At 35.1% G+C, this 18,570-nt stretch overlaps 2 protein-coding genes across 2 annotated transcripts; one reads left to right on the top strand and one right to left on the bottom strand.

Moving 5' to 3' along the window:
• On the top strand, window positions 401-4,805 carry LOC109837382 (cytochrome b-c1 complex subunit Rieske-4, mitochondrial-like). The gene is made up of 2 exons (XM_020405607.1): window positions 401-679; window positions 3,953-4,805. The coding sequence occupies exons 1-2, from the start codon at window positions 499-501 to the stop codon at window positions 4,597-4,599; spliced, it is 828 nt and encodes a 275-aa protein (XP_020261196.1). The 5' UTR covers window positions 401-498; the 3' UTR covers window positions 4,600-4,805.
• On the bottom strand, window positions 4,944-15,682 carry LOC109837383 (CRAL-TRIO domain-containing protein YKL091C-like). The gene is made up of 6 exons (XM_020405608.1): window positions 15,387-15,682; window positions 6,618-6,876; window positions 6,490-6,526; window positions 6,072-6,177; window positions 5,468-5,578; window positions 4,944-5,403 (listed from the first exon to the last, which is right to left on the bottom strand). Exons 1-6 carry the CDS (start codon window positions 15,522-15,524, stop codon window positions 5,290-5,292), a joined length of 765 nt encoding a protein of 254 aa, XP_020261197.1. The 5' UTR covers window positions 15,525-15,682; the 3' UTR covers window positions 4,944-5,289.

Raw genomic sequence — 18,570 nt, forward strand, 5'->3', positions numbered from 1 at the left:
AATGTTAGATCAACAACCACGAGGAAGCGCAAGGCTTAACTCTAACGAAGAAGAAGCGTGCAAATTCCCGATTATTCAACCCATCAAAAGTTGGTGGAGGGGGCCTATTAATAGGCAAAAATCTCGATCTGACGCGAGGTTAGGACTCACGTGAGGGTAGCTCAATCTTACAAGCATTAAATGTGGTCCCTTATTTGAATGAGTTGATGAGAATGAGCCACATTACTACCGAGCACAAAAACACATGATTAGTACCCAGTTTCTACATAAAATTAGAAAAATTAGGTTTTAATGTTGCGTGTGCAATGTTGCTAGTAAGAAATAACAATGTTCAACTTTTGATAAATTCATATTCAAAGAGGGTACGAACGCAAAACTACAGCCAGTTTTTATTCTTTCACCCCTTTGCCTCGCTCGTTCCTTCCCCCGTTCACTTTCAATTTCTTCGGATCCTAAAGAAACCCGAATCCAGCCGTTAGAGCTCAGATAAAAACAAAAATGCTTAGGGTTTCAGGACGGAGGCTCGCTTCTCTCCCATGGAGGCCGAGCGCTGCCGGGTCCATAGTCTCGAGAAATCCCATCACCGGACTCGATTCCTCGTCCACTGACGATTCGAGATCGGCCGCCGCGTCTCCTTATAGAATCGCAGTTGAAGCAGGGCTTTTCCGTTCGATGCGAGGTTAGGGTTCGCGTTTGTCGCTGTTTTTTTAATTTTAATTTTACCAGATCGACTGCTCTGTCAAATGTATTTGTTAGTTTGAAAATTGCTACGGATTCTAGGGTTTGTTTCCTTTTTTGTGGATCCAACTGTCTGATGATTCTTTTCCTGTCCCTGTTTGGTTTGTTTTAACTTTTCCAGTTCTAATTGCCTAAGTTTGTAGCTGAATTAAGGTTAGCTGAATCTATCAAGATCATTGTTTAGGGGTTCTTCAATCTTCTAAATTACTTTTAGTTATTAGCATGAGGACTACTGGAGGGTAATCAGAGCTATGCACTTTTCCCATCGGCTTGCAGGAAGGATTTTATCTCTTTGCATGCCATTTTGTTTACATACGATTTTAGTTCACTAGACAAGAGAGCAATGCTCTTCAAAATCGAAAGGCATATGAATTTTAAAGAATCTAAAAGCTTTGGAACTAGCAGGAGTTAAAATGGAATTTGTGGACTAATTTTTTTGCTTGATATGGCTAGAGAGGATGCTCTTGAAAAAATAGAAAGGCCTATGGAAATTCAAGAATCTAAAAAGCTTTGGAATTAGTAGGAATAAAATGTGGACTATCTTTGACAAAGACGAGGAGAAGAAATAATAGATTATTTCAAATTAATTAATAGCCAAGCAAAGACTAGGCAAAAAAAAAAAAAAAAAAATCTAAGAGTTGTTTTAGTTACTTTACATCACCTATTTATCATGATCATGAGATTGAGGAGGATGTTAACCATAGAATTCAATTGTGATTATTGGAGTGGAGAAGTGTTATTGAACTAATGTGATTGGAAGCAAAGAGAGCAATTGAACCCCATGATCAATGTGAGAGTAGGATAAACTGAAATAAATAATCAAACTACACAATCAATCGCAATCGGACTTTCAAACATCCACGAGCAAAGAGGGATCTTTTTGCTATATGAACGAGAAACTCAAAGCTTCCACAATGTTTGAGACGTTGACAAATAGATGAAAAAAATTACAAGGGTTACCTTGCAAATTGGGTGGAAACTAACCAAGTAATTAACAAATAGTTTGTGAATTATTCGTCAACTTATTCGGTCATTTACTATTAAACGAATATATTTTAGTATTCGGTTCATAGACAAATAGAATTAAACCAAATGTATATTCGATTCATTTGCTTATTGAATATTCGTTTATGTTGTATATATTTAGTTGTGCAAGCTTAATTTATTACAAACTCAAAGCATATTTATGTAGATATAGAATCATAACAAAAATATATATATTCAAATTGTTAAAAAAAAGAAGGCCCAAAGTGGGGCTTGAACCCGCTATTTCAAACAAAAAAAAGGAAGTCTCCTAGGCTGGTGAAACATATGTTAATAGAAATGATACATTTCAAACCCAGGTAGAAATAAGGAAAAGAAGTTCAGGGTGGGCTCCGCATAAGACCACCTACGTAAAAACTTAATGGCTCATCAGCTAGGCTAGCCGAATATTCCAAGAATAATTATTTGAATTGAATTTGAATATGGTTTTCATATTCAAATTGGATTCAAACTCAAATTTGAATAATTCAAAATGAACCGAATTTGAATTCGAATATCACTCTATTTGATTCGATTCAGTTTGTTTCCACCCCTACTCACAAGCAACAAACCCGAAATCCACTTGTATGATCTCCTTTAACCAAGAATAGAAGGAACAAAAAGTCGAAATATCCAAGATTGTAAAATGTTGAACAAAAATCAAAGAAGATAGTGTGCACTTCTTTGACCCTAGTTGCTTCCCCTCTTTCTCTTATTTTTTGCGCTCCCGAAACTTCATACTGAGCATGACAATTCAGAATTTATCAATCCATTCTTTTATCCCATGTATGATGTAAGTCTGGACATAACTTAAGCGAGTTAAAGAAACTCGTACTCAAGTTGTCATATCACTTGATCAAGCCAATTCCAGAGACCAAATAGTGATCAACTCTTGGGTATGGACTCAAACCTAACAATTGTGGGACTCATGTGAGATTGAAGGAACATTTTTGTAGATTGGCTATATGAAGATTTATGAGTCAAAGTGTGAGGCAATTAAAAAATATGTATAAAAAAAGAGTAAATGAGGTTTTGAAGTGCTAGTGGTGAGACAGTGGAACATAGGATGCAGATGATTGTATTTGTAAGAAGTTGTACCGATCAAGTAGGGGACTAAAGTTGGGAAACTTGGTCGGCATTTTACTAGTAAGACCATTTCATGCATCCATTGTGTTATGTATTGGGAAGAATTGTAGTCGATAAAACTAAACATTACATAAATGAAGGCAGATAAAATGGATAAAATGACTGTAATTTAATAAAGAAGACTGCACTTAACTGTACCCAGTGGAGAAAAGGTCATCATGTAGCCAATCCCAAAGATTTAGGATAAATATTTCCTTATGTTTGTTATTTTATTAATCTTTTAAATAGCACTTAAAGAACTTATCTGTAATATGCTTTATATTGGCACGTTTGGCGTCGCCTTTTGATGCATATCATGGACTTGTAGGAAGTTACTGAACATAGAATGCATCTGCGGTATGTAAGACGCATTTCTGGTGAACATATGTTGTTTAGTCGTCTGATATTTAAGAAAGTACATACAATTATGAAGCCATTATACACAGAATTTATTACTGTCCGAGCCATACTGTTTGGAATAGTTTTCTTGTGCTCTGCGGTCTTTTCCAATACACAGTAAATATGCTATTAGTTATTAATTATGGAATGCATCTGCGGTATCTAAGACGCAATACAAGTGAACATATGTCGTTTAGTCGATTGATATTTAAGGAAATACACAGAATTTATTACTGTCCGAGCCATACTGTTTGGAATAGTTTTCTTGTGCACTGCTGTCTTTTCCAATACACAGTAAATATGCTATTAATTACTAACTATGGAATGCATATGCGGTATCTAAAATGAAATACTAGTGAACGTATTGTGTTTAGTCATCTGATATTTAAGGAAATACGTACAGTTATGAAGCTATTATACTCAGAATTTATTACTGTCAGAGCAATACAGTTTGGAATAGTTTTCTTGTGCTCTGCGATCTTTTCCAATACACTAAATATGCTATTAGTCAGGGAGTTCTGTAAACTTTTTACTAAAAGAATGCACTATTTGTACTTCATGTAAGAACTGACACCCACTAATGGAATCATTATGCACTGTTGTTTATACGCATGTACTTCCATATGCAAACTATAACAAACACTCGATAATCCTCCTCTAATTGTAGGTTTTTCTTCTGAAACTCTCATCCCACGGCAACCACAGGACCTCGGTTTAGCTGATCTCCCTGCAACTGTTGCGGCTGTCAAGAACCCGACCTCAAAAATTGTATATGACGAGTACAACCATGAGCGATTACCTCCTGGTGATCCCAGCAAGAGAGCCTTCGCCTATTTCATCCTCACCGGTGGCCGCTTTGTCTACGCTTCACTCCTCCGCCTCCTTGTCCTCAAGCTAGTCCTCAGCATGTCAGCAAGCAAAGATGTTCTCGCTCTAGCCTCTCTTGAAGTCGATCTCTCCAGTATCGAACCAGGATCAACTGTGACAGTCAAGTGGAGGGGAAAGCCAGTGTTCATTCGGAGGAGAACCGAAGATGATATTAAGTTGGCAAATAGTGTTGATGTGGGCTCGCTCCGTGATCCACAAGAAGATGCAGCTAGGGTAAAGAACCCAGAGTGGCTTGTCGTTGTGGGTGTTTGTACACACTTGGGTTGTATTCCCTTACCAAATGCTGGAGATTTTGGGGGGTGGTTTTGCCCGTGCCATGGATCACATTATGATATTTCTGGAAGGATTAGGAAGGGGCCCGCTCCGTTTAATTTGGAGGTGCCGACTTATAGCTTCTTGGAGGAGAACAAGTTGCTGATTGGTTGAATGGCAGTCTCGGGGGTGATGATGATGACGATGGTCTTTTCTTAGTTATCTTTTGTTTCTATAAACAAAACTGGTGTTTTCTTGCTTCTTTTATTAAGATTAATTGGGTTATCCGTCGCGTTCTACTAACTTTGGCGTCTCTGCTGGTTTGATCTGATACGTATTTTCCGTTGGCTTTTAGGTATGCGTACCTTTCTATTGATTTTCGTCCATTTTGTCTATCTGTGTTAATAAGATGCTGAAGGCTCGTAAAGTTATAAACAATGTTTGATGCTAATCATGGCATTCCAGTGAGATAGTATTAGTTATAAACAATGTTTTGACAGGAAATATTCCATATAATGTGAAAGTAACAATTCAATGAGTTTATATCACTGAATTAATTAGGAATTCCTGCCGGCTCTTGGCTTATAAATATTACATGTCATGTGAGTACAAAAAATGCACTGAGTTATCCATTGTCTGTATCTTCCACAAGAAACCAACAAACTGGACATCCAGTTTACATAACTAAGAGCAGAATACAGCAATCTCTTGCTCTATGATCTAAAGTTCAACAAATCACTCCTAAGAATCCGTACAATAGCAATAAGAATACAGTGGTGGATAAATTACATTAAATAAGCTGTGATAGGAATCTGAAGCTGCTCTTCTCCTAAAATTTGCTCATCTGCAGCGTGTAATTAGGCTTCAGGCGCCAATAGGATCAAGTTGCAGCTTTCCACCGTAGATTTCCGGGAGCTGGTCTTCTTCAATATCTCCTAAAAGTGTTGATTTCAGATTCTTGTCCTCCACGAACACAAACTGCAACAAAACAAAGAAATCAAACAGAGACTTGTTGAGAAAAGACTAAGCACTGAGAAGCTACCTTCTTCCTGGTGTTGTTGTCAATGAATGGGTATATAATCTTCCATGCTTTCATGAAAAGATATGGCACGTGGATGATGAACACTTTGCCGAGCCTTTCTGGGTAGTAATTCTGTAATCCCTCACCAGCAGTTAGATAAATTCTTCTATAATAAGTGTATAATAGTTAAAAGGCTATTCTTCATGCACCGTGTAAATTGAGTATATGCGGACCAGAACTCTAGTATCTGACACAAAAGCAATGATGAGGTTCTCAGTCTTTTAACAGCAAATATGAGCTCCCTTTTGCAAATTTGTGTATGCTTTTGTTTAATGAAGAACCCACAGCTGGCTAAGTTTCATGTATTTATCAATCAATTTATCAGTAAAACTAACTTCTTGTTTCCACTGCATGCTCCGGTATAGACAATAAAATTTTTCTTCCACATTATTAAAAGGTGGTGATATGACGATAAATTTGAGCAAAGATTTATGGTTTTGTTGTTTATTTATGTATGATATAGCGATGAAGCTGTTCAGTGAAGACGATGTCTCTTCCATGTGTCCATAATATACAGCATATATTTAACAAGAAATCGGTATTTTATGTTTTTGAGGGAACTAGCCTGCATTATCTCTAGTGCAGCCAGATACGCACGAATATCGCAGTTTGAGTATCCCCATCCTTGAAAATCTGCAATGGCAACAAACATCTCCTGATCCCTTGGCATACTGCACAAATAGAAGCGGAGGTTTTCTAAATCCAAATCAAGACGCATGGCGGCTTAATATGTTAACAAGCTTCTTCCGTATATTTTCTTAATGAAATCCAATTATTTTTTTATGTTTTAGGGTCCATGAAGAAGGATCATTTCCATCAATGAGTTCTACATATATTTAACAATTCTCAACTATTGGATAATCTCTTCTACGTGTATCAAACATTATGTCTAAACTTTGAACATATTATTCTCACTTGGCATTAACAATTTTTTGACAATTTTCTCTTACGAATCAAAAACAATTTACACACAAAAAGTGTACCTGGCACTTAATTTCTCCAAGACGTATGCCACATAACCTGTGAAAACAAGAGATATCAACATTAGAACTCTCGATATGCTCAAGAAATCAAGGTACTTTTGCAAACTCTTCTAGAGAGGTATTCATACACTTGAATTCATCAAGGTTGCGTCTAGAGCTGTAATGCTTAGCTGCAAAGCCGACTACCAAAGGGCGACCCTTTTTATCGAATCCTTGCATGTACAACTTCTCTTGTTGCAGCTCGTTTTGTACTTGTTTGTATTCAATGAAACCATTAGGAATGGCTTCTCTTCGCCATTTGAGATACTTGAGGAACATGGCAGAAGCCTTTTCGATGTCTAGATCACGTGCTCTCAAGAATCTCCGTATCATAAAATTGTCTACTTCCTATATCAGAAAATAGTAAACTAAACACAAAAGAACAACCAGTAAAAGATGAGATCTATTGTGAAACTAATATGTTCATACTTCATATCATTGTATCAACTTCGTAAGGGTATTTGCTTTGGCTTGTTTGTGATGGAAAATGTTACAAACAAATATTTGGAGGGGTTGAGATTGAAACCAATGAAAGCTTTGAACCTACTATATATCCAATGCAAGTAATACGTTCATAGCTAAGTATCAACTCCATAAGGGATTTGCTTTAGCTTGTTTGTTAATCTGCGATGGAAAATGTTACAAACAAACATTTCAAGGGATTGAGGTTGAAACCAACGCAAGCTTTAAATATACCGATCAAAGACAAGTTTGTAATCGCGCGCGCAGCCTGATGTATGACTCTTGTGACGGCTGAGTTGAGGCATTACAAATAATCTATGGTTATAGAAAATTTGTAATGTTATTATATTTCATGTAAAATATCAAGCATCAAACTCAAGGATCTTCTAAAATATCCGTTATATGCGTGGGAGAGAATGGGGCAGACTTATATTTCTGTAATCCAACTTCAACCCGTTTAGAGAGCAGGATCTCTAGGCCACAGTTTACATCTAAACAAATTTCAATATGAAACATATGTTTTTAAGTTAAATGAGTAAAAGTGAAGGTAAAAGGTAGAAAAATGTATATCCATCTGTTTCTTTTGAGAGAACGGTTGTTTCATACATATACAAAGAATCGTATAAGAAGTAGAGCATATTCAATCGTATTTTATTTCCATTAGCTGATGATCTAGTCCACTCTTGGTAACATCCAAATCATGGATGACATAGATCCAAATTTAAAGTTGTGTTTTGGTGATCACTCGGCCTATGCTGGTGCCAGGATACCAAGTCCAAAGTCCAAACTTGCCACTGATAATAGTCGGTTGGGTCGTCTGGAGTGCACCTACGATCTACAATAAATGTGGAAAGGTACTACACTCCGGCTAGACGAGACTGTTTTAGGATCTAGACTATGCCGAGGCTGTAGGCTAGCACCTCTGTGGAGATTCAGTCTGAATTCTGAAGTGCTGGTTCTGGGCATTTTATATGTATGTCTCCTGGCAACCAAGGACTATATACCTACTGAGGTCTGCCAGGATGGCTGAGTGGGTATACTCTCCGCCCAATGGTCCCAACTTCTAATAGTAATATCCTGCCAGCTTTTTCAAAATTTTAATGGATTTATGGTGAGTCCCAATTTCTGGATTTTTTTGGAGAAATTTTCAAAATGAGCAAAATCGACCTTCTCAAAATAAAATTAGCATTTTTGACCTTTTTTTTGTCAGCTAGCAAAAAATAAGTTGAAATTGCAAGAGTAAGCTAACATAATTACACATGACTAGTAGTCTCGTGTAATTACAATAATTAATCTCCCCCATAGCTCCCGTGACCCCTCTCTCTCGTGGCCCTACTTGCCACACACACTACACAACTCTCTCTCACCCCATTTCGCCACCCCCCCCCATGCACACTTGCTCGCCTCCCTACTTGTTCACAACGGCCAGACTTCTCTCCGTCGCCGCCGCAAGCCGCACCACAGGCCGCCGCGTGCGGCATCAATGCGTCTCCTACATTCTCATCGCGGCATCTCCACTCTTTTCTACCGTCTTCTGCTACTGCCGAATTCGCGTTACCGCGAGATCCCTACGCTGGCGCTCGTTCTCACGTAGCCGTCTGCGTTGAGCTTGGTGACTTCATAGCCTTCATCACCGCCACCAACATCCTCCTTGAAGCCCTCATCGGAGCCGCCGGCCTCGCCCGATCATGGATTTCGTACTTCTCTGCTCTCATCAACCTCGACCCCGATGCGATCACCATCATCGCCTTCGTCATCACTATGGGGGTCTGTCCACTTGAAGATGGCCAGTTTGCGTTGTATTTCTGGATGCTTAAAACACGAGGCTATCAGTCCCGTGTAAATTAATGAGCTGATTAGTAGCCACTAATTACACGGAACTACTCGACGGTCGATTTTGCTCAATTTTTTCAAAATAGGTCGATTTTACCTATTAAGTTTAAAAAACGGTTCATTTTAAAAATTTCTCTTTTTTTCTTGAAAGGTTTGAGGCATGACGGCTCCAACTTGAGCACCCATGATCAAGATTCCCCATAACCCAAAAAAAATAAAAATAATAAATAAGTAAAAATAAAAAAGAAGAGGACCGTATCCAAGTTCGAAGTATGTAGCCCAAAGGACACCTTTTGCGGCAAAATTAATCCATAAGTCCAAGGGTTAACCCACCAGATGTATTAAACAACTTTAATTCTGATCAACCGAATTGATCCAATAGAGCCTTAGAACCCCAACAGACGCATGCCTGCATACAAGAAGCTCAACCTTTTCCAAAATGAGGATTATTAGATTAATTATGGTTCGGTATTGCCTTCATCAAACCTCTCGAACTCTCTAGAACTCTAACATGGTAAAAATGTTCCTTACCGCAGGTACTAGTTAATTTTGCAAGTAAATATATATTATAAGTGTAATAGTTTGAAACTTCACTCAAATTAGCAATCCTTATAAATGAACATAAATCTAATAGAATGTAATTTATTATGAGCCAATTATTTCAAAAATGAAATCCTGAGTGTTTTCAACGTGTTCTATAGCCATGCTTTCATATGCTGTCAAAATTCAAAATTTCAGGATTTCTAGAATCTCAGATCTACTACAAATCAATGCTTTAACAAAGAGCATGTTTGACAACATACTTATTATTAGTTATAAGTATCTTTGTACTTATAAAGTGTCAAAATCATATTTGGTAAGAGTTTACTTATTATTTATTTCTAACTTGTAAGTAGAAGAATTTTTTTTAGGGTTCTCCGACTTATTTTTTGGCCACTTATAAGTAGCTTTACATGTTGACATTAAAGACTATCTCGTCCTCTAATAAAATAATAAGTGGAAAAAAAGTAATAAGTCACTTATAAGTAATTATGAAATAAGTAATAGCAAAACATGCCCAAAGGTCACACTTGTCCTGGTAAATTCTAGCAGACACGCAAAGCCTACCTCAAGTCCAAGGGCCCAGTTACTCTCGGCGAGCTCAGCTTTTAATAATGACTAGTTTTTACACACGTGCAATGCACGTGATTTAATACCATGATTAAGTATTTTTGGCAGTTTGTGCTCATTTTTTTTCTTTAAACTCTTACATCCCGATTATTTTTTTATGTTTGTTTAAATGGGATACACCCAATTTAAATTTTCATGTTGATATTTGAATTGACAAAAAACAAATATAATTTAAAAATAATTTGAATTTTCATATTATTTTTGACCGATATGAAACTAAGCTTTATTTGAGAAAGTATAGCATTGCAAAGTGAAAAATATTAAAATAGTGTTATACAAGGAAGGTGAATATTTAAAACCAATATGGCAAAATGATTGATTTAAAGTATGTTAAAACGATGCAAAAGAGAATATGAAGTTTATTCCTAATCATTGATAGACTTCATAAAAAAATATAAATTAAAGATTAATGCTAACTCTAGTATACTTTTATATGATAAAAACATCCACATAAGAATATAAAAGTACTGAAAAAAATTCATGAAACTCCCTTCTAAAGATTCCTAATTTCACTCAAAATAATTAAACTATTCTATAAAATATTCATAAAATATTGTTTTTATTTCTTCTATTTTATTTTTTATTGAGTTAAGATCAATCCTTCTTCAGGTTTATCATTTATCATTTCTCGGACAATTCTAGAGTATTGTCTTCATCATCTACATCAATTGTGACATCAGGCTAATTTTGTATTTTTTATGCTATTATCTTTCCTGGGCTCGTTAATTTTTTATCATCTCATTTAACTTTACAAAGAAGTCAAATGTACTTATGATGTTCAACACAAACTGCTCAAAATATAGACTTTGATTTTTTTTTCTATTTCAATGAGAATAAATATTAATTTCATATATATAAAATTCTTTGTGTTCCTAATTTATTAAATAAATTAAATTAGAAGTTATCTCTTTATTTTCCTCTAAAATGAATTCTTCTGATGTGCATCCAATAATAATTTTTGTTATTTCAATAATATTACCTTTGCTCTATCCCTGTCATTTTCCATAAAGATCTAAACTAAATACCTGCATTATTCATTATCAATTTCTCTTAGATTATAACATTAATATTTAATTTGAAGAACAGAGTATGGAATTTATGAATACTTACTAATTTTTCTTATGTCTTCCATGGAGATTTTTTCTTTGATTAGGATAAAGTTATTAAATTATTTTTTAATGTAACTCATTCAGTGCTTCATTAATAGATATGTCTTATGTTAATGCCAATTCAAGTGATTCATTGACGTTTTCTGAATTTTAGATTTATTTCCATCACTTTCCCATTTGCAATGGAAATAACTCAATTCTTTTAAAGTTATCTCTAAATATTCTAATAGTTTCTCCATATGTAATTCCTTGTATTCTTTTACCCTATAAATATTATTAACGTCAAAGATTAAAGTTTCTAAATTAAAATCAATTAATGCTAAGGTATAATATTATAGTGTTTTATCATTTCTATGGATTTAAACATCTATCAATTAATGTTACGAATGTATTTTGGCTACCCCAACTTATTACTAAAATTATATGAAATTACTTTAATTTATATAGTGCCGATAATTTTTAATCTATAATATTTTTAAAAATTTTATCCATTAACCGGATGTTTTTAATCAATTCTTATTGTTTTTGTTTACCAGTATCAACTTAGACTATTCTTAGATGCTGAAAATGGATAGTAAATCCCTAAATTAGAAATTTTAATATATATATATATATATATATCTATCCCTGTCATTTTCCATAAAGATCTAAACTAAATACCTGCATTATTCATTACCAATTTCTCTTAGATTATAATATTAATATTTAATTTGAAGAACACAGTATGGAATTTATGAATACTTACTAATTTTTCTTATGTCTTCCATGGAGATTTTTTCTTTGATTAGGATAAAGTTATTAAATTATTTTTTAATGTAACTCATTCAGTGCTTCATTAATAGATATGTCTTATGTTAATGCCAATTCAAGTGATTCATTGACGTTTTCTGAATTTTAGATTTATTTTCATCACTTTCCCATTTGCAATGGAAATAACTCAATTCTTTTAAAGTTATCTCTAAATATTCTAATAGTTTCTCCATATGTAATTCCTTGTATTCTTTTACCCTATAAATATTATTAACGTCAAAGATTAAAGTTTCTAAATTAAAATCAACTAATGCTAAGGTATAATATTATAGTATTTTATCATTTCTATGGATTTAAACATCTATCAATTAATGTTACGAATCTATTTTGGCTATCCCAACTTATTACTAAAATTATATGAAATTACTTTAATTTATATAACGCCGATAATTTTTAATCTATAATATTTTTAAAATTTTTATCCATTAACCGGATGTTAATTTTTAATCAATTCTTATTGTTTTTGTTTACCAATATCAACTTAGACTATTCTTAGATGCTGAAAATGGATAGTAAATCCCTAAATTAGAAATTTTAATATATATATATATGAAAAATACCAAACAATTACACTTTTCTTTGCCAAGTTTTAAAATTTTAGCCCATTTTTGTGGTTTTGAACTTTGAGGGTGTGATTTGTAATTTTTAAAATTTTGAAAGAGTTTTTAAAAAAATTTACTTTTAAGTTTGGTAGTTGTAAATTCTATGTTTCATGTGTTGGTGGTAATTTTTTAAATGTTAGTATATTTCTTGTAACTCTAAAATTTTGAGAGTGTCTTTTATAATTATTAAAACTATAGATTAATTTTAAAAAATATTAAATTTCAGCGGTCTACAAATTGACGAATTTGATGTGTGCTAGTTAAAATTTTTGAAAATTTAGAGTTTTTTTACGATTTTTAATTTTTGAAGGAGTTTTAAAAAAATTTTGAGGTTAATTTTGGCAAATTTTAATTTGTTAGGTGTCTAAGGGTAATATCTTGAATTCATCTTATTTTATTTACAAATTTTAGAATTTTAGAGTGGCTTTTTATAATTTGAACTTTTGAAGGTGTTTCTATAATTTTTGAGATATTGAGGGTGTTAATTAAAAAATTTAAATTTAAATGTCAAAAATTTTAGGTGTATCATGGTAATCTCTTGAATTCATCTATGATGTTTGTAAGTTTTAAAATTTTAGAATTTTAATGTGCTTGTTTGTAATTTAAACTTTTGAGGGTGTTTCTATAATTTTTGAGACATTGAGGTGTTAACTGTAAATTTTAAATTTTTTGCAAACTGATGTTAATTTTTTAATTTCATGTTTTTTATTTTAAGTTTTGAGACATTTGGATGAGTTTTATAATTTTGAATTTTTTAGGGTCTTTTCTGCAATTTTAAAACTTTTTATGGTTTTTTTACAATACTTCATATATTATAATATGTTATCTACTTGTAATTTCTTTATCTTAACAAACTAATATCATTTTTATGTTTTATATATTTTATTAATATTTTAGTTTTTTAAATTGTTAAGCTAAACATGATTCACATAGGATTAGGATAAGATATGATTATGATTAGGATAGATTAAGATATAAATAAAATATTCAAAATAGTGAAGGGTAATATTGACCATTGAAAATTAGAATTTGATTATAGATAAGGGAGTTTAAACTATAAAAGAGTATATTTGTCTAAAAAAGATTTTTCGAACTCGTGCTTTTAAAGGGAGTATGATTGGGGAGCTAATTAACACTCCCCTAATCACTCTAGCCCATTTGAAAATGTTCTTAATAGAGGAATTTTTGTTTTGGTTGTTTTATATTTTATCCCCACAAAATTCAGTCATCCCTCAACTTTATTCTCCATCCTAACTTTTACGGAATGAAATTAGAACATTCCTTTAAAATAATAATTTTAGGAAATAACGGAAGCATATTAGTTAAATTAACTAAATTAAAAATAATCACTCTTAATATTTTTACAATACCATTAAAGGTGATTCGGTAGAGTAAAGATGAAAGAGGAAAGAAATGAGTGAAAATTGTTATCAATAGTGTTTTAGCGATTGCAATATTAATTTTTAAAATTCAGTCAAATTAATTGCGACGTTTTCAGTTGATTCGAAATCAACCACCCAGAAATTCTAAATTTATTCCCTAAAAGTTAGAATGGCGTAAGAGCAAGTGCAGCAAGCTCCCAGTTGGGAGTCCTAATCAGCAAGCTCCCAAGAGCTCTCAAGACATGACCCACCATTTTCAATGCCACATCACCCTCCTAACTAATTCAGCAAGCTCCCAAGAGCTCTCAAGACATGACCCACCATTTTCAATGCCACATCACCCTCCTAACTAATGTTGATCTCCAACAAACTCCTAGTTAGGAGCTCCACAATATCAAAAAAAAAACCCTCTTCTATTTTAGTTTTGTAACAATATCAAAAAAACCCCTCTTTCATTTAACAATTATTTTCAACTTGGGTTTTGGGTTTAAAAATAGAGGGGGTTTTGTAAAAAAAAATTTTTTTAATGCTTGGGAGCTCCCAAGAGCTCCGGTGGGCCCCACTGGCCACATCAACTCAGGGAGCCCCTTGAGAGCTTGCTGGGAGTTTGTTGGAGGGGGACTCACAAGCTCCCACTGCCACGTAGACCTTGAGAGCGGTGGTGGGAGCTTGGTGCACTTGCTCTAACATCGAGCGGTGACAATAATTTTGGATAAATAACAATTGTGATGATCTGCAAGGATTTTAAAAGTACCTACGATTTTGGGGGTATGTATTTAAAAAAAAACTTTATTTTCATGCATTCAAACCTACTAATTCTACTCTCATAAATTCAAGCTGTTTCCTAATTAGATATCGCAAGTGTTAAAACACTACTGATAACAATTTAACAGTTTAGATTAGATGATATAAAAATTAGATTAGTCAAAAGTAAAGATTAGATGATATGCAAATTAAGTATTTCCAAACGGCCGTGTTGATTGATGAGGAATATTTTCGATTGGAATCAGGAAGTAGCGTGACTCGCACCTAAACTTTCCAATAGTTAATTTCGAGACTCTGGTACAACTAACAACACCTACAAATAAATAAAGAAGAAACTTTCTAAATAAACTAATTCATATTTTTTTTTTCTAAAAATAGACACTCTTGAGTTTTAGTTATAAAAATAGACTCATTTTATCTTAATCCGATTTCTAAATAGTCGGGATTGTCAGCCCCGGCTATTTAGGAGGTTGTAGACCCCCAATTATAACCCTAAACTTTAACATTCTATGCACTAAATAGTTGGGGTTGGCAACCCGGTTATTTAGAAACCGGATTAAGACAAAACGGGTCGGTTTTTGTTAAAAAATAACTAAAGGGGGTCTATTTTTAGAAAAAAAAATTATGAATGGGTTTGTTTAGAAAATTTCTTCAATAAATAAACAAACAAAAAACAAATAGAATAAGCTAAGAAAAAGAAGATGGGAATGGGGGAGAGGCGAGACCTTGGCTTGTGGATCTTGGCCCTCAACGACGACCCTCATCAGATTCACCTTCTTCCACTCAATCTCGTCGCGGTTGCCGGTGTCTTCACCTCCATTTGCTGTTGATGGACCAACTGATGTGTTTCCTTCTGAGCTCATCTCGAGCTGACTCTGCTCCTCTCATCTCTCTCTCTCTCTCTCTCTCTCTCTCTCTCTCTAGAATCGACTTTCAAGATCTGGGATCAGCAGGAACCAAGTAAACAAGCGGGGTGGGGGTTTGGGAGGGGCAGCAGATTAATGGAGAGCGGTGGGAGACAGCGAGAGGCTTCGTGGATGAGTGACGAAAGAACGCGCATGTTTCACGCTAGCAGTAAATATCCTACCAGAACCATCACCGGTAGTACAGGGATGTACGTCATAAATAGTGATTAGTCAAACTAACAATTATCATATTGAACGGTATAGATCACATTTTGTATATGGTATATTAAATAGATTTTTCTATTATATTAAATAGATTTCTGTTGAGCGTACTCAACCAAGAATGGAGGGACAAATTTTCAAAACCAACCCTTTTGGTTTTTTATTTGTAAAAAACAACGACCTATTTCAGTTTTATTTGTAAAAACCGACCTGGTTTCAGCCTCAGCGCTGAAACCAGGTCGGTTACTCCCGTGAAGTTTAGCAGCTTAATTAAAAGCTGTTAAACTTCACGGGAGTTCAACTCCCGTGAAGTTTCGAAAACTTTTTTTCAAAAGCCGACCTGGTTTCAGCGCTGAGGCTGAAACCAGGTCGGTTTTTACAAATATTTTAAAAATAAGTCGTTTTTTACAAATAAAAAATCAAAAAGGTTGGTTTTGAAAATTTGTCCAAGAACGGAGGGGACTGCACCCCAATTCACATGGAATTAATATGCATACGTAATATACTGACCTTTTTTATTCTATGTATACTTTTCAACCTAAGTTTGCTTTCTATTAGAACTGCCCGCGAGTGAAAGGTGGTTCTGTGCCCTCAATAAAATTAACTACAACCCTGCTATTAGGCTCGCGGTTAGACCGCGAGCCAAATAGCTTTTTCGAATTAACTATAGGGGCAACCTTAGAATTTTTCCCACAGCATGGGGCTCAGAACCACCCTTTGCATATAGGTTGTCCAGATTGGATGAGTAGTCTGTCCTTCAAATTGGTCATATAATCAAAATCAACCTTTACATCTGACCTTATTAATACCCCCCCAATTCTCTAATATTGATTTAAGTTGCCTTAAGACTTCACGTGAGGGAATGTTCACAACATATCTACCAATTTTATGTTAAAAAGTTAGAGAAATTTATTACAAGGGAAAATTGATCTCTTGGCCATGTATTTCACCTATTTGTTGCGCGCAGCGGAAATTTCGGCAGCACATCGGCAGCACAACAAGAGAGTCAGGTCGCAACAGGAATTCTCTTTTCACCAAGGAAACAAGAACCAAAAGTAAAATATCTCAACAAGGTGGGATATCAGCTCTTCATCTCATCATTTCTAGGACTGACCTATCGAGTGAACCTAAATAAGTTATTACAAATCCACAAACAGCGAGACAAACTAATTTTACGTGGTTCACCTACGTCCACGGGGCAAGGAGGGGGGAGATCTACTATTAGAGGAAGAGAATACAACTATGGTTTACAATCTTATAACCTAAACCCTCAAACAAACTCTCAAATCCCTCACAATCTCTCTCTACAAAAGGATGCACAAAGAACTAGAAAAGACAGTTGATTTTTTTCTTCTCTGTTTTTGCTTGCGCTTTTCTCCTGCAGCCGCACACCAAAATTTTTTTTTGCACAAAACCCTCTTTGCACCCAGCCGCAACCCCAAAAAGAAAAAGTGATGACGTTGTTCCTTTGCCCACTTTTGCTACACGAAACCCTAGGCTAGATATAGGCAATTCTCGGGTGGGCCTTTTGTTCAGTCTCCACAATGAAGAAACGCGTTTTTTTTCAAAGCTTGCATGTGGGTGGCCCCACTTCCTATCCTCGTTCACAATTCTCCACCTCGGCGAAGTTTTCCCAAAACTGAGCCTACACCAAAGCATCCAAATGTCGGTATCTACTCACCAAATCGGGTGCATCATTAATGACTGTCTATATATCCTCTTGCCCAAGGAATCAAGTCTCATGTAGTTCACCCAAATGGCCACCAACGGCCTCAACAATCACGAATGTGCAACATGTTTCAATAATGATCAAACTTGTTGCTCGGAATCACCTTAGTGAGCATATCCACCGGATTATCCTTCGTGTGGACTTTCACAATCTTCACATCGCCATCTTCAAGAATATCCCAAACGAAGTGATAACGAACATCAATGTTCTTCGTCCTCGTATGAAAAACCTGATTCTTCGCCAAATAGATAGCACTCATGCTATCACAAAAATAGCGACAGACCATTGTGATATACCAAGTTTCTCTAAAAGTCCTCGAAGCTAAATAGCCTCCTTCACAGCATTCGTAACCGTCATATACTCTGCCTCCATCGTAGAAAAAGCTACCGTCGACTGTAAGGTGCATCTCCAACACACCGGCGTACGGATCAAAGTGAACACATACCCCGTAGTAGACTGGTGCTTATCCAAATCCCCGACATAATCCGAATCAATATAGCCAATGCACAACTACCCACCTCTAGTGTCCCGCTCATAAACTAAACCAACATTGAGTGTACCTCAAATGTACCTCAAAATCCATCTCACGGCGTCCCAATGACCCACTCCTCGATCGTGCATGTATCTCGATATCATGCTCACCGCCTGTGATAAATCCGGTCCCGTACATACCATCGCGTACATCAAGCTCCCAACCGCGCTCGCATATGGAGTCTTCGATATCAACTCTCTATCTTCAACTATCTTCGGTGAAAGGTCAGCTGAAAGTTTTAAATGGGCTCCCAATGGTACACTAACTAGGTTTGTATCCATGCTAAAATGAAATCGCTGTAAAACCTTCTTTAAATAAGCCACCTGTGTCAAATAAATTCTACCATTCTTCTTGTCTCTGTCGATCTCCATCCCTAAAATACGCTTTGCCTCACCCAAATCTTTCATCTCAAACTCCTTTGAAAGCCGTGCCTTCAACTCATCTATAACAGATTTGGAAATAGAGGCAACCAACATGTCATCGACATAAAGTAACAAATAGATGTACGCACCTCCTTTCAA

This window comes from Asparagus officinalis, chromosome 4, assembly GCF_001876935.1.
Source record: "Asparagus officinalis chromosome 4, Aspof.V1, whole genome shotgun sequence".
Taxonomy (NCBI): Eukaryota; Viridiplantae; Streptophyta; class Magnoliopsida; order Asparagales; family Asparagaceae; genus Asparagus; species Asparagus officinalis.

Coding starts and splice junctions, on each gene's coding strand:
- LOC109837382 (XM_020405607.1), top strand. CDS start 499: ATGCTTAGGGTTTCAGGACGGAGGCTCGCTTCTCTCCCATGGAGGCCG. Junction 680..3,952: donor GCTTTTCCGTTCGATGCGAG/GTTAGGGTTCGC, acceptor CTCTAATTGTAG/GTTTTTCTTCTGAAACTCTC.
- LOC109837383 (XM_020405608.1), bottom strand. CDS start 15,524: ATGAGCTCAGAAGGAAACACATCAGTTGGTCCATCAACAGCAAATGGA. Junction 6,877..15,386: donor GCCAAGATCCACAAGCCAAG/GTCTCGCCTCTC, acceptor TTTCTGATATAG/GAAGTAGACAATTTTATGAT. Junction 6,178..6,489: donor TTGGAGAAATTAAGTGCCAG/GTACACTTTTTG, acceptor CTATTTGTGCAG/TATGCCAAGGGATCAGGAGA.